The following is a 13492-nucleotide window of genomic DNA, read 5'->3' on the forward strand; positions in this document are numbered from 1 at the left end:
TGTTAAAGTAGGTTCAGGATTAGCGGAATAAGTAGACGTATACACGTATGTTGTATATTGTGGACCCATCAAAATAAATAGAAGTTATAAAGCAGACAGTCTAGTAATACTCTAATGGCTGAACAAAAGCAATCATGCTGGATCATGCAAACTAACCCAACCTTGCCCTCCATGGTACCGAACAACATCCTGCATCCTGTAACCTACAAGGATTATCAAAGCAAACATCTGTAAACTACCAGTGTTGGTAAACTGCATACGAACACACCGACGTCTGACAGGACAAGGTAAAAAAAAAAGCTCCGCAGAGAACGATCTCCTTTAAAGCAAGCCCTGCCGTGTCAAAAGTGCACTTGTGTGGAAGCGAGTAAGTTGTGAGCAAACGGAAACACCTGAAGTGAAATCCCTCAGACGGAAGCAATTCAGCCAGAACGCTGGGAGCAGATGATCACAGGGGAGCCCGTACATGATAGGAGACAAAGCGGAGACAAACCATTTAGGACTCAAATTGGCCTCGGGATTCCTCTGCCCATATGTCGGACTGAACCAAGAGCGGCCCTGGGGCGCCCATTAAAGCACAACGAGGAGAAGATCTAGCAGTGGAAAACCAATATAGAGGCGTGATGGGAACCTGCTGAACTATTCTCACTTGTGTTTAGACCAGCAGCTTATATATGTCAAAGATGAAAAAGGACCTTCATTATAAGCTGAAGCATTTTGGACAATAATACCAGCATCTCTCGAACGCGTCTCATTTCTACACCGTCTAGTAAAAACAAACAGTTCAGAGAGAATACTTGGGCTCCTACATCATAATCAATTTATGAGGGGTGCGGTACAGAGCGGGAAAAGTGCAATTCGGTGTTGCCATGGTACTTACCCGTTCACAAGGTCTCGGCAGACGCCTTGGTTCTGGCAGGGGTTGGATGCACACTCGTTGATGTCTTCCTCACAGCGTTGGCCCGAGAAACCTGGCTTACAGAAACAGCTGCACGGAGATGACAAAAAGAGGATCGGTTTACAGATGTGGAAAAAAAAAAAAAAAAAAATTGTTTATCTGGGATCACGCAACCAAAATGTGATTTTATATTGACGATAACACATTATTATTTAAATGGTGGTTAATTTTAATAAAATAAACCCTTTATGATTAACAGTTTTAGCCAATATAATTAAGACATACTGTTTAAAAGTTTGGCTTCTGTAATTGTAAATATATTTGAAATAAGTGTTTTATGCTTATCTAGGTTGAATTTGTCAATCTAAAAGTTATTGCAATTTTTATTAAAATATTAAAACAACTGTTTAATTTAATTTGAGTTCAATATAATCTAAAATGGAATGTATTATTGTTGTAGTAAACCTGAATTTCTAGCATCATGCATCAATAATCTAGTCTCCAGAGTCACATGATTGATTTTTTTTTAAATTCTACTATTTGATACTTAAGGAACATTTGTTATAATAATTAGCACTGAATACAATAAATTAAACAGTTAATATGTTTGCTTTTTTGGATTATTTGATAAATAATAAAGTTCAAACTAACAGCGTTTATCTTCTGTAATATTATAAATATGATGGGTGTATACATATATATACACTGCAAAGTAAAACTGACCCAAGAGAAACTACAGACTGTTCTTCCATAAATAAATAAATGACTATCATCTCTATTGTGCTAAAACTGTGGTTCTAAAAAAACTACAATGGAGAAAACTGACATGTGGGTCTAACAAGGCAAAAATAGACCTTTCTGATAAATATAAACAGTATTATGTTTGGAAAATAGCAAACCTCAACTGTGCTGTATAAATGAGGTAAAAGGGCTGCTTAGGGAACTGTAGAACAACAACTTCTGCTTTTGCAGAAGTCAAGTCAAAATTCGACCTCAATCCAACAATGTGGAGCCAGGATCTGAAATGGGCCATTCCAGCACATGCACCAAATCTAGTTGAACATCATATTACTTTAACATTTAAATAACCTTTAGATGTTTTTATTTGGGATAGCTGTAATGAATAAATTAAAATGTATACATATTGAATACATATAGATATATTTAGTTTCAAATTCAGCAATTCTTGCTGTTAAAATATTTCAAAACAGACATTTCAGCAAATATTTCTCACTGTATGTTTATATTGTCTTGTGAGGTCTTAAAGGGATAGCTCACCCAAGAATAACAATTCTGTCACTGTGCTCTTTAGACTGTTTGCACATTCTGTTGGAATTTTTGTGGTACTGTTTGTTCTTTTTAGAACTTGACAGACACTGTGAACAATCATTTCAGGGAGGAAAAAACGTTACATGATGGCTTCTTTTGTGAAATAAGTTCTATGCAATTAATAAATTCAGGCAAGACACTGCAGGTGAATAGGTTAAAAATGACCTTACTTACCTAGTTGATTGATTACATTGATAATTGCAAAAAAAAATTATATTACAAGTTTTCTAAAATATTCAGTTAAAATATGCAAATGAGGCATATATTTAATTAAATACGTGCTTATTTGCATACGTGTGAAGAACAAAAAAACTAAACACCGGATCAAGTCCGTTTCAAAATGCGTATTTAATTTTTTTTTTTACATATTAGAGGCAAATGTTTTTACAGAGGGAATTTTGGCCTCCATAATTCAGAAAATATATCAGAAAAAAAAATACCTTTGGGGGAATACAACAAATTATAGCAAGTTATCAAGCAAATTATATATGAACAAATTCCTCTGTAAAAACCCTTAGGATATAGACAGGAATTTAAATTTACAGTTTAGTGTGTGTCTTTTAAAATAATGTTTAATATAATATAATTTAGCCTTTTAAAATATGCATTGTAATTATAATCTATTGATACAAAATAGATAAAACGCTATCAAACAAACACTTAGTGTGTGTTTCGTTCCACTAAAAAAAAAAAAAAACCCCGAAAAGCCCAATGAAAACAGGATTTTTGCATGCAGTGTCTCTCCTTAAAGCAACATTGGCAGGTGACTAATTAACGACAGGATTTGAATTTTGGGGTGAACTGTCCCTTTAACATCGCACAGTGCAAGAGGGCAACATATCTCCTGAAACACAAACAAACAGAAAACTAAAATTAGAAATAAAAGGCAAAAAGACCTGTAACTGTTGACCCCATCCACACAATGGCCTTGGTTCTGACAAGGTCTTGAGACACAGTCATCGCTATCAATTTCACAGCGAGTTCCCTCAAACCCTGCAAGACAGATGAGATGGTCATGGATCAGTAAGTCTCACTGCTCCCTGAAAGCGTTAGGATCAATGATAACAAAGGCCCCTGGTGAATGCCATCTTAATGGAACTGTGCACCTCCCTACAGCCCATCTCATCTGCCAGGCCTCGCGCTCCTGGCGTCTCCTCCGAGGACTCTAGCGGCTCTAATAATACCTCAGTGCCTCCACAGATTAGGCTGAGGGCTCATGGTGGAAGTGTGGAGAGGATCTCGTTAAGATGGGGGAGACGGAGGAGGTGAAGTTCAGGGGCCTCTTTGCTCGTGTTCATTACGAGGATGAAGGGGAGGAGGGGGTGTAATCAGCTCAGGGCTCTTGTTGGGGAAAAGGTCCTGGGAGACGTGAATATTCAGCTTTTTGCAAAAGCGCTGCCGCTTTAAGCTCATCCTCTGCTCAGCAAGACACTTTGCGCCTGAAAAAGTACTTTAGAGTCAAAATAAAATCCAAATGGACCTTTTTGCTTTAATGGGCACTCCTCGTCTTATTGTGAATGAAAAAAAGCATTTGTACTGTAACCTTAAATTGACATTTTAAAACTTGCTGCTTTCTCTGAAACAACTTTTCTTTTCAAGTGATGGGACTTACAGCAGGACGCACAGGATATCTTAACATTCAGAAATTTGCGATAAAAAAGATCTTTCAAGTTTTAAATAACAGTTTTCTAATTCAGTGTAGTTTTTACATGCTCTTCATTCAAAGCTGAATTTTCTAGACTTGAAAACAGTTGAGCTGCTTAATATTTTCATGGAATTTGTAATGCATATTTTTTTTCCAGGATTCTTTCATGAACAGAAAGTTCAAAAGAATATCGCAATATCTTGCAACATTATAAATGTCTTCACTGTCGCTTTTGATTAGTTTAAGACATCTTTTCTGATTAAAACTACTAATTTCATGGGGGAAAAAAAAATCGACTAACTTTTAAACTTTTATAATACAATTTAAAATGAATATTTTATATTAATATAGATATTGTTTAGCAAATTCTAGCAATCTTCATCCTACATTTTCTATTTCACTTGGATTTAAATTAAATACTAAACAATAAAAATTCTAAATGGCAAACATTGTCATAATGATTTAATGACTCTTTAAAACATTTTTATGCATATATAATTATTGCATTAATTTCACCTTTCACAGACCTTCTTGCTTTTAGCATTCTTGTGAGCTTATTGTCTAATTGGTTTAGTGTTGAGAGCAGATGTTGCGCAAGAGTGGAAAGACAAAAGAGAAACCTCTAGCATTGCTCATGCTTTTAGAAACGTAATAAGCTTGATTTCATTCTGAGTCACCGCCGAATAAATTTACAGTTCCAGTAAGCACACTTTATTTTTTAACACATGCAGCAGCACATCTACTGTACCTTATCTTCTTCGAAGCGTTTCAAAGCACAGGCTGCTTTCACACATTAGAGATGACTCATAACAGCAACAATAGAAAGCCAAATGAGTACACGCTTGATCTGCATTTAATGCATGCCATGAATTATTCCCTCTAAAGTGACAGAGGAGTCTACAAAGAGTTTGTTAAGGTCAAGTGTGACTAAACAGAATAGCAAGACAGTAAATATTTGCTGAAAATATAAAAAAAAGGAGATTTTTGAGGGCACAAACATTCTCTTAAACTCATCAATACACGATTTCCAGAGTTGGCTGATCTGAACTGGCATCAACCCCCAATCTCATTCCAGATATCATCCTTCCATTATATTCTAGCAAACACAATCGAGAATTGGGTCTCTGCCACTATGGATGCACAGTACAATATCTGCTGGATTATATACAGCTGGAACCAGTCCATGATGAACTGTCAATCACAATGTATCTGGGGACAATTTGGAGTGTCAACATTAATGCATCTGCAGCAAGAACACACAGCAGACTGGAGTTTCTTCACTGTCAAAACATAGAGCAAGATACCTGTGGCTTGCACAAATGTTCCATCATTCTTTCCCAGCATCCTCTGTGCTCCCCACAAAGCCGTGCAGGTAATCCCTGGGACGACTCATCCTTCCAAAGTAAATATGAGACTAGTTTGAAATTTAGCCATAACAACACAGCCGTGTGTCTTGGTGTTTGAAGTTCACTGTTAGTCTTAAAACTTGGAGAAACAAGTAAGTCTGAAAACAAATAAGAGCATGTTCGATTTGTTCTATATTTACAATATAACAAACAAACAATAAATAATGTTTTACATGATCAGGAATCACTGGTCAATGTGTTTTGCACCATGCGCAAACAAGCAAATTCTTTAAATTTCAAACCAGAGTCATTAACTAGCTTGATGAATTTATCAAGGTGAACTACAGCCATTCCTATTATTAACAATCTTTATAAATAACTAAGATTTATGCATGCAGTCTTAAAGCAACAGCATACTGGTAATTAGCCTTGGTCCATGATCATCAATCTGAAAGACATGAGCAAAATAGGGCCAAAGCTAAATATTTATAATAACCAGTGACTATACAAGGCAGGATGCACGAAATGAGAGATTCCAGCTCAAAGGCTAATTGTGATAAAACGCAAAAGACACAATTTATCTATCTGAATCTAATTAAAGGATATATGTGTTTGACTTAAAGAAACTCTACTTAACCTCCTGCATTGTTCACAGTTCTGAAGTTGGCTCTATCTGCCCTGGGAAAGCAATGAGAAGTTCTTTGTACGGTGTCATTACATTTTTTCCTTAGTCTGTTATTTTGAACTAATACTAACTGCACAATCGAGAGTGGACTATTTCAATATAACTTACAAAAATAGCACAGAATAAAAAGTCACTCTGAAGACTGGATTCACAATTGATTCTAATACCATAGACAGGAAGTGGAATGGAAAAAAAAAGCAAGGCCCTAACTCTCGTACATTTGGTAACTGTTTGAGAGCAGCCCAAGCCACGTCATCACACTGTGTGAAGTACAGACTGAATGGCAGCTCAAAACATATATAATTTAGGACAGCTTTGAAAGGTTTTGATCCACTTGAAATGATGACTAGTACAACTGCACTTTTTTTTTTTTTCTGAGAATGTACAGTTTCACATATGCATGTTGCTAAGCTAATACTACAACGCTCTAACAGGCATAAAACATACAGTACACACAAATATTATGTACAAAATCCATTATTCAGTATAGCTTATTTTTTTCATTCGCGCTGCATTGCCCTGTGGGATTGTCTTTCCTATGAAAAATACATGCGATGGTTACAAGAAGGTGTCTTAGGAGACAACATCATTAAGTTGCCAACCTTTTTGACCACTATTAAAGACATGATGCCATTAAATGCTGTTAAATGTTCAGCTCATGAAGCGAAATGTGCCGGTTCACAGAATAAGACGATTCATTCAGTTCCATTTCTCAAGTCTAGTTTTCTCAATAATGGATGCCAATTTCCTAGACCTTTTGCACTGTTACATGTAGCATGCTTACTTAACATACATGATTCATAGCAGCCATACACAGTATACAGCAGGATCATTCTCTGCAGGAAGGAATCTATTACATAAATTCGCTCTTACAAATAGCAAATTCTTGCAGATATCCACAGATATTCCCAGGCTGCAGATTCTTCAGAAACCCCAGCTTTCAGCTATTCTAATGTTTATTAAGCATAAGGCTATCGTTCCACACAGCTTTAAATGTAATGCAGCCGTGAAAGGCAGACAGTGCCATTGTTGCACCAAGGTCAGTAAGATGAGACCATCCTGAATGACTTCAGTGCTCGTCTTTATTATACGGGTATACAGTCTGTCTGTTACTTATATTTATATTTCCTATGCGATGAACAACCAACAGTCTCTTTGTGCGTCTGAGGCTGTTCTAGACAACTGATCAATTCAATGCTGCCATCCAATTACGAAGAATGAAGTCATAACTTCTATTTCATTCTTCACAGAATTTCACTTCGCCACATTCACGCTGATAACAGAGACCACTTCCTATTGAAATTACCTTGTCACACAAAGAGAAAAATAACAAAAGGATGTATTCGCAACCACATGTGTACAGACGCACGTATTTTTTACAATGCATTGCAATGTAGGTGCAGAGATACAATCATGCTGTAGAAAAGATAAGGCCAACTGCAGAGGGAAGCCGTTTACTGACTGGTTAGAATGGGATACAATCTCAATCGAATGCAGACAGGAGTGCAAAGTGCTGTGCAGGGAGGGATGAAATGAAAAGAGGGAACAAAAAAGGGATGCAAGAAACACGGCAGAAAATGAAAAGCTTTTGTTCTGAACATGGGATACCTCTGAGAGTTTGCCCAAAAGCTTTACCACCAACTGCAAATTGAATTGATGCACAGAGAAAGAACGATTACCATGCTGTAGCATAGTGTATACAGGGTGTGCGGGGCTTGATAGTGGTCTTTGGAGGCCCACTTAATCAAGAAACAAAATGCGAAAAGAAAGGCAATCTTACAGTTTTAAATGCCATTTGTGAACTGGAACAGTACCAGCCAAAAAGTCTTAAAAAAACAACAACAAGCAATCGTACATTTTCATGTATTAAAATGATTAAAAGAAATACAAATAAAATAAACACAGCAAGATCCAAGAAAGTAAATATCAATCTACAAAAACAAGACTAATCTTCTGTAAGCAAGAGAGGTTGGTTTCCTAAATTTGTAATCTTAAATGTACAAATAAAATGAAAAATAAAACGGAATAAAATCTAAGAAAGATAATACCAATTCATGTTTTAACAAAGTATTGTAAACAGGAAATCGTAAGTCTGCAATTGTATATTTTAAAATAAAATCAAATGAAAAATAATTAAATATAAAAATAAAAAAATACGAATACCAAATAACAATAAAAGGACGTATCAGAATATATTAATATATTTATTAATATAGCTACCTGAATTATTTAATTCAGATAGCTATACAAAATTATATTATTAATAATTAAAGTACCTGGCATTGCCAAAAGCTCATTATAATAATTCTGCCCCTTAATCTGTAAGTCTCCATCTATGGTGCTTTTATTTTGATTTTGCAAGCGACAATGGTTTACCAGTTCTAATGCCATGACGAATGTTGGAGCAAAATATAGTACATTTTCTGTCTTTGGCTGCACAGAGGAGCACAGAACCCAGTCTCAGAGGATACAAGTGAGCATTTATTGATTTATTTACTCTATATTGCTGTTGATTTATTTCCCCGCTGTTTACCTTCACAGTCATAACCGACTCATTGTGTTTTTAACGTAAACTTGTCTGAGAATGAGAACTCGGCATAATGCTCACATGTTGTGACAGCCACCCTCTGTCCGTGTACTTTGTATATGTGCAATCAGAAAAACATGACAATCAGGAAAGAAAACATGTTTTTTTTAGCGAGTATGATTTGTATGAGTACATCTCTATTCTGGAAAAGGGGGTGGGCGGCAGCAACTCATTTGCATTTAAAGAGACAGGATTCCACTCAAAATAGGCATTTTCAGAATTATATAATAAATGATCCGTGGGGACAGAAGAGACTTATATTATATATTATAAAAAGGGGCATAATATGTCTCCTTTAAAGGTCCCATGAAAATTTCACTTTGAGTTTTTTTAGCCTGTCTACGGTCCCCCAATCGCTAAAAATTATATAAAATATAAGGACAAACTCATTGCGTCTATCTAGTCAGGAGAAGGATGTATACATTTCAGTGTCGATTATTTGATTATTTGTCAGGCAGTAACATCAGTATACGATCACATTTCTAATTTGAGGCTGTATTACGTTGATTCTAGCACCCGACATTGCATGGTATTTTAACAAAATCAGCATTGTTGTCAAAGAACAGCTTTGTACATTTGATTGGCCTGGTCATGCGTTAACAGTCCAATCAGAAGAAAGGCTCATGAATAGCAATTAGACAGGTCAAAATCAAGCTGTTTTTGACAGAGCTCCTGAGAAAGGAGTTTTTGTTACTTATACCACACACACACACACACATATATATATATATATATATATATATATATATATATACACATATATTCATGAACACCTAAAATAAAACTCCAGAAAGGTGCACAGCATGGGGACCTTTAAAAGAACTCACTAATGCCAAGGTTCTGAATATATATAGTTTTATAAAATTCTCTTTGTATACAAAAGGACCCGAAATGCGAAACAGCATGCGGATTTTGAACAAACAAATGTCTGGTGAGTCTAAGTGTCTTCAAACTTTTGATTTGCGCTGTTGCATGTCAGCTGGGGTAATGGGAGCCTTTGAAATGACAAGGGATGAGAATCAAAACATACTGAAGCAAAACTCATGCGTCTCTCCTCATGTCCCTCATCATCACGACATCACTCATGCAAGCTGTTCTGACTGCTTAGCGACTTGGTGTACTCTCTCTCATCATTCACAGCCGTGTGCCCTCAGGTGAGGGGTGTTACTGCCAGCCAGTCCTGCTCTTGCTGTACAACTATTTAAAAGCAAGATGCTGTGTAAACACAAAAGGTTTGTGCCTGCTCAGCCGAACAAGAGGCAGGGTGTGATCTTGTGGCTCAGCGCCTGTATCCAAATAAATGTTGCATGAAAGGATCATTTGCATGGAGAGATATGTGCTGTTTCCTGTCAGCTCCTATCTCCTTGCCTCAGCTGGGACCTTGGTTCATTACCGTGTCACATACTCATGTCACCTAACAAGACTAGTTCAAGAGTAATGCATTTTAAGCTGTAAATAAGAATAGATCAAAGCAAGGACACAGCGCTGAATTTACCAACAGGTCATAAGAATAACGCTGCTGTATGAATGCTGGGGGAGATTTGGTGAGAAGTGGGACTCTGACGCTTTTAGAGTATGCAAAATGTCAGTTAAAAGGCTGTTTACTCGAAAAAGAAAACTATTTGCTCACCATCGTGTTGTTCCAAACCGGTTTGCCATTATTTTGTGGTATAAAAAGAAGAGATTTTGCACAACAGTAGTCAACATTTGAAGTGGATCAACAAGTGAAGTGGAAGTGAAGTGGAAGTTCATCAAAGTTGTGCTAAAACAAGAATGCATTTTGGTTTTAGGTTTTAGTACAACTTTGATTAAATGTTTTGATCCACTTCAAATGTTGACTAGTATATACTTAAAAACTACTGGAACACGTTATATAACATGTGAATGCTGTATTTCAAATCCCTTAATATGCTATTAATATGCAGATTTTTGCTGCTCAAAATCATCATCATCCTCATCATTATCAAAAGTGCATTTTTGGGAAAATAATGCATCCTTGTTAAATAAAAGTATTAATTTCTTTAACAAAAAACTTTGAGCAATAATATAACATAATTAGGGCTGTCAAATGATTAATCCCATCCAAAATAAGTTTTTGTTTAGATATGTGTGCTGTGTAAGTACACATTAAAATGTTGTTTATATATTAAAATATAATTTATATGAATATGAATATAAATATAGACAAATATATACTGTATGTGTGCATTTATATATACATCATAAATATAGAATGAACACACACATGCAAACAATTGCAATCAATCATTTGACAACACTAAATATCAAATATAATATAATTAAAATAGTATAATATAATATTTAGCATTTTTGTATAAACTCACCTTTACACGCTTAACAGGTAAGTGACAAATTTCCCTTTTTGTGTTCTACAGAAGAAAAACAGCTTACAGGTTTACAGTGACACGACGGTGAGAACTATGACAGAATTTTTTTGATGAACAAGTCTTCAAATACAGAAGGAAGACTACAAAAAAAAGGGCAAGATACAGCAGCTTTGGGGTATAAGTCATTTTTGTGGGAATGCTGGCTGGGTTTCAATCCACGGGTTGTGCAATAATACACAGTGTATCTGCCAGGCAACCCATGTACTAAGATATGAAGTGTGGGCTGAGAATGGCTGTGAGTCAGAGTGTGTGTAGAATGAGAGAAAGAGAGAGAGAAAGAGAGATAGAGAGAGAGAAATAAAGAGAAAAGGAGGTGGCATGTGAGCCTACGCACATCTCTAGCTCAGTAATGTATGCAGCAGTGGATGCTAATTTCCTATTTCTCTCCCCAGAAAAGAAATCCTCGGATTGCCAAAGCACTCTATTTTTATCCCTCCCCAACATTCTTTTCATTTCCTCCCTGATACCGTTACAACACCGTCATACAAAAAACTCATTCACTGACTGGCCTCTGGCCTCTTTTATCCCACAGACTTCATTCGTTTAAGATGCCCACGGTGGAAGAACAGATGCCAGGCCGGTGTGATTGCGTTTTGCAGGTCACGCAGGTGCCATCGAAGGAGGTCAGATGTATAACAAGGAAAAAAGCATTTGGACACATCATAGTTCAAAACAACCAGATGCAATCTAGACGGGGGCATGCGCACGATCGTCTCATTTAAGAGTCATGCAGTAACGCAGGCTTTTTTCTCGGCGGATTGTTAAAAGTGATGAGTCAGATTTTTCGTTGCATAATTTCATACAGCAGAAAGGTAAAGGACTTTAGGGTAGCTGCTAGGGATGCGTAGTTTGTTAAGTCTGACAGACAAATTCAGCAGAGCGCTCAAGGTGGGAATAGGCGGAGTTTCACTTTTGTGCTCTATGCAGCCAGCGTTTAGCTGATTCATAAGGTTTCAACAAATAACATGATAATAGCTCAGATATTCCAGTTGTGTCCACCATTGTATCAAAACTATAATGATACCAATTCTGTTTAAATATATTAGCCAACCTGGTCTCGACGTTTTGTGCAACACCGTTTTTACGTACTTTACTGCATGTTTTGCTGCAGTTTCAAACAGAAATATCCACTGAGTGGTGCTAAAACACAGGTTCAGTATGTGAACCCCGGCACATTTTTATTATGTTGATATGGGTATGTATTGCAAACAAACCTGCCGTCTTAGATATGAAGCTGGATATGTGTGATTAAGTCCTTATATTATATTCCTTAAGCAACTGTGTAAAAACGACACTTTATTAATCAAAACTAAAAAGGTGCAAAAAGGAATAAATGGTGTTTTACTGCCTTTAGTGTGTATTTTTTTAAGAAACTGCAGTGATATGTACTTGTACATTTTTTTTTATATTTTATATATATATATATATATATATATATATATATATATATATATATATATATATATATATATAAAACCTTATAAAAAACTTATTTGTAAGTTTTTTCCCCTTCTGGGGCCTGAAATGAAGGAATTTTGGTCAATATTTAATATTTTATTTGGCAGCAAGTCCCTATTTAAATAAACGATCTATTGAATCATTCTGATCAAACGATCAAAATGGCTGATTCAATTAGAAAAGTGCCTGCATCAATGTGCATATACTACCCATCTTAAATTTTGTTTGATATTACTAGTTTCGAATACTATTTAGGGAAGATTTTGCTTCAACCTTTTGAAATTTTCACATTGAGACGCAGGGAGTGAGTCCATCTGAACCGGACGGTTGTATCACTGATCACTGGATTCACTGGATCACCGATTCGTTCGAGAAACACAGTTTGTGCTAGCACACGTATGCTGATATTCGAGAAAGTAAGCTAATGAATATAAAACAAAAACTCATACATGTATATTTTTGGTTCATTGGTATATTTCATTTGGCACAATATGTCAGGTGAATGTATTTAAATTCTAATCAAAATAAAATCATACCTTCTGTAGTCTTTTTAAAGAACTTCTAGAACCATTTTGCATGAAAAATTACGAAGATTTGCTCGGAGTTTGTGCGCACTTAATCGGCAATCGCTGTTATTTAATTCGGGAATAACTACACAATTATATGTGCATGAGCAGTTTTAAGTAATATATACAATTAATAATCCAAAGGGAATGGTAAGTGGGTTGGTGATTTTAGGGGATGCTTTTTGTCTTTTTTTCCGACCAGGATCCCCCTGCAATTTGAGCCCTGGTTGTCACATCCAAGTACTCATTCCTAGTAACCACACAGTGAGACAGACCTCTGCATTATACAGATGCACAGCACTGTGGTATTCACTACTGTTGAATGAGTAATAGCTTTTGAATCGCTACGGAGACGCATCAGATTCCCTGTGAAACCATGGAGTGATCAGCTGAATACAAATGTGCAAAATTTCAAGTTAGAGCAATCTGTGCCTGAAACGCGGCAGACATGTATTATGAGTAAGTGATCTGGTCTCAACGAGCATTATAATATCGGGGGGGGGTTTCAAATGTGTATGTGCGCGCATGCGACAAAGTGCGCTTCACTGTGATTAAAGAGATTGTGCAGAA

General features: G+C 36.2%; 1 protein-coding gene across 1 annotated transcript in view; it reads right to left on the reverse strand.

Annotated features, from left to right (window-relative positions):
* Window positions 1-13492, reverse strand: part of eys (eyes shut homolog) — a 156511-nt gene that overhangs the window by 84519 nt on the left and 58500 nt on the right. Inside the window, exons 21-22 of the mRNA XM_043256030.1 lie at window positions 3124-3220; window positions 881-988 (exon numbers count right to left, since the gene is read on the reverse strand). Of these exons, the coding sequence (XP_043111965.1) occupies window positions 881-988; window positions 3124-3220 (205 nt within the window). The remainder of the gene's footprint in view (window positions 1-880; window positions 989-3123; window positions 3221-13492) is intronic.

The sequence above is a fragment of the Puntigrus tetrazona genome, chromosome 13 (assembly GCF_018831695.1).
Source record: "Puntigrus tetrazona isolate hp1 chromosome 13, ASM1883169v1, whole genome shotgun sequence".
NCBI lineage: Eukaryota > Metazoa > Chordata > Actinopteri > Cypriniformes > Cyprinidae > Puntigrus > Puntigrus tetrazona.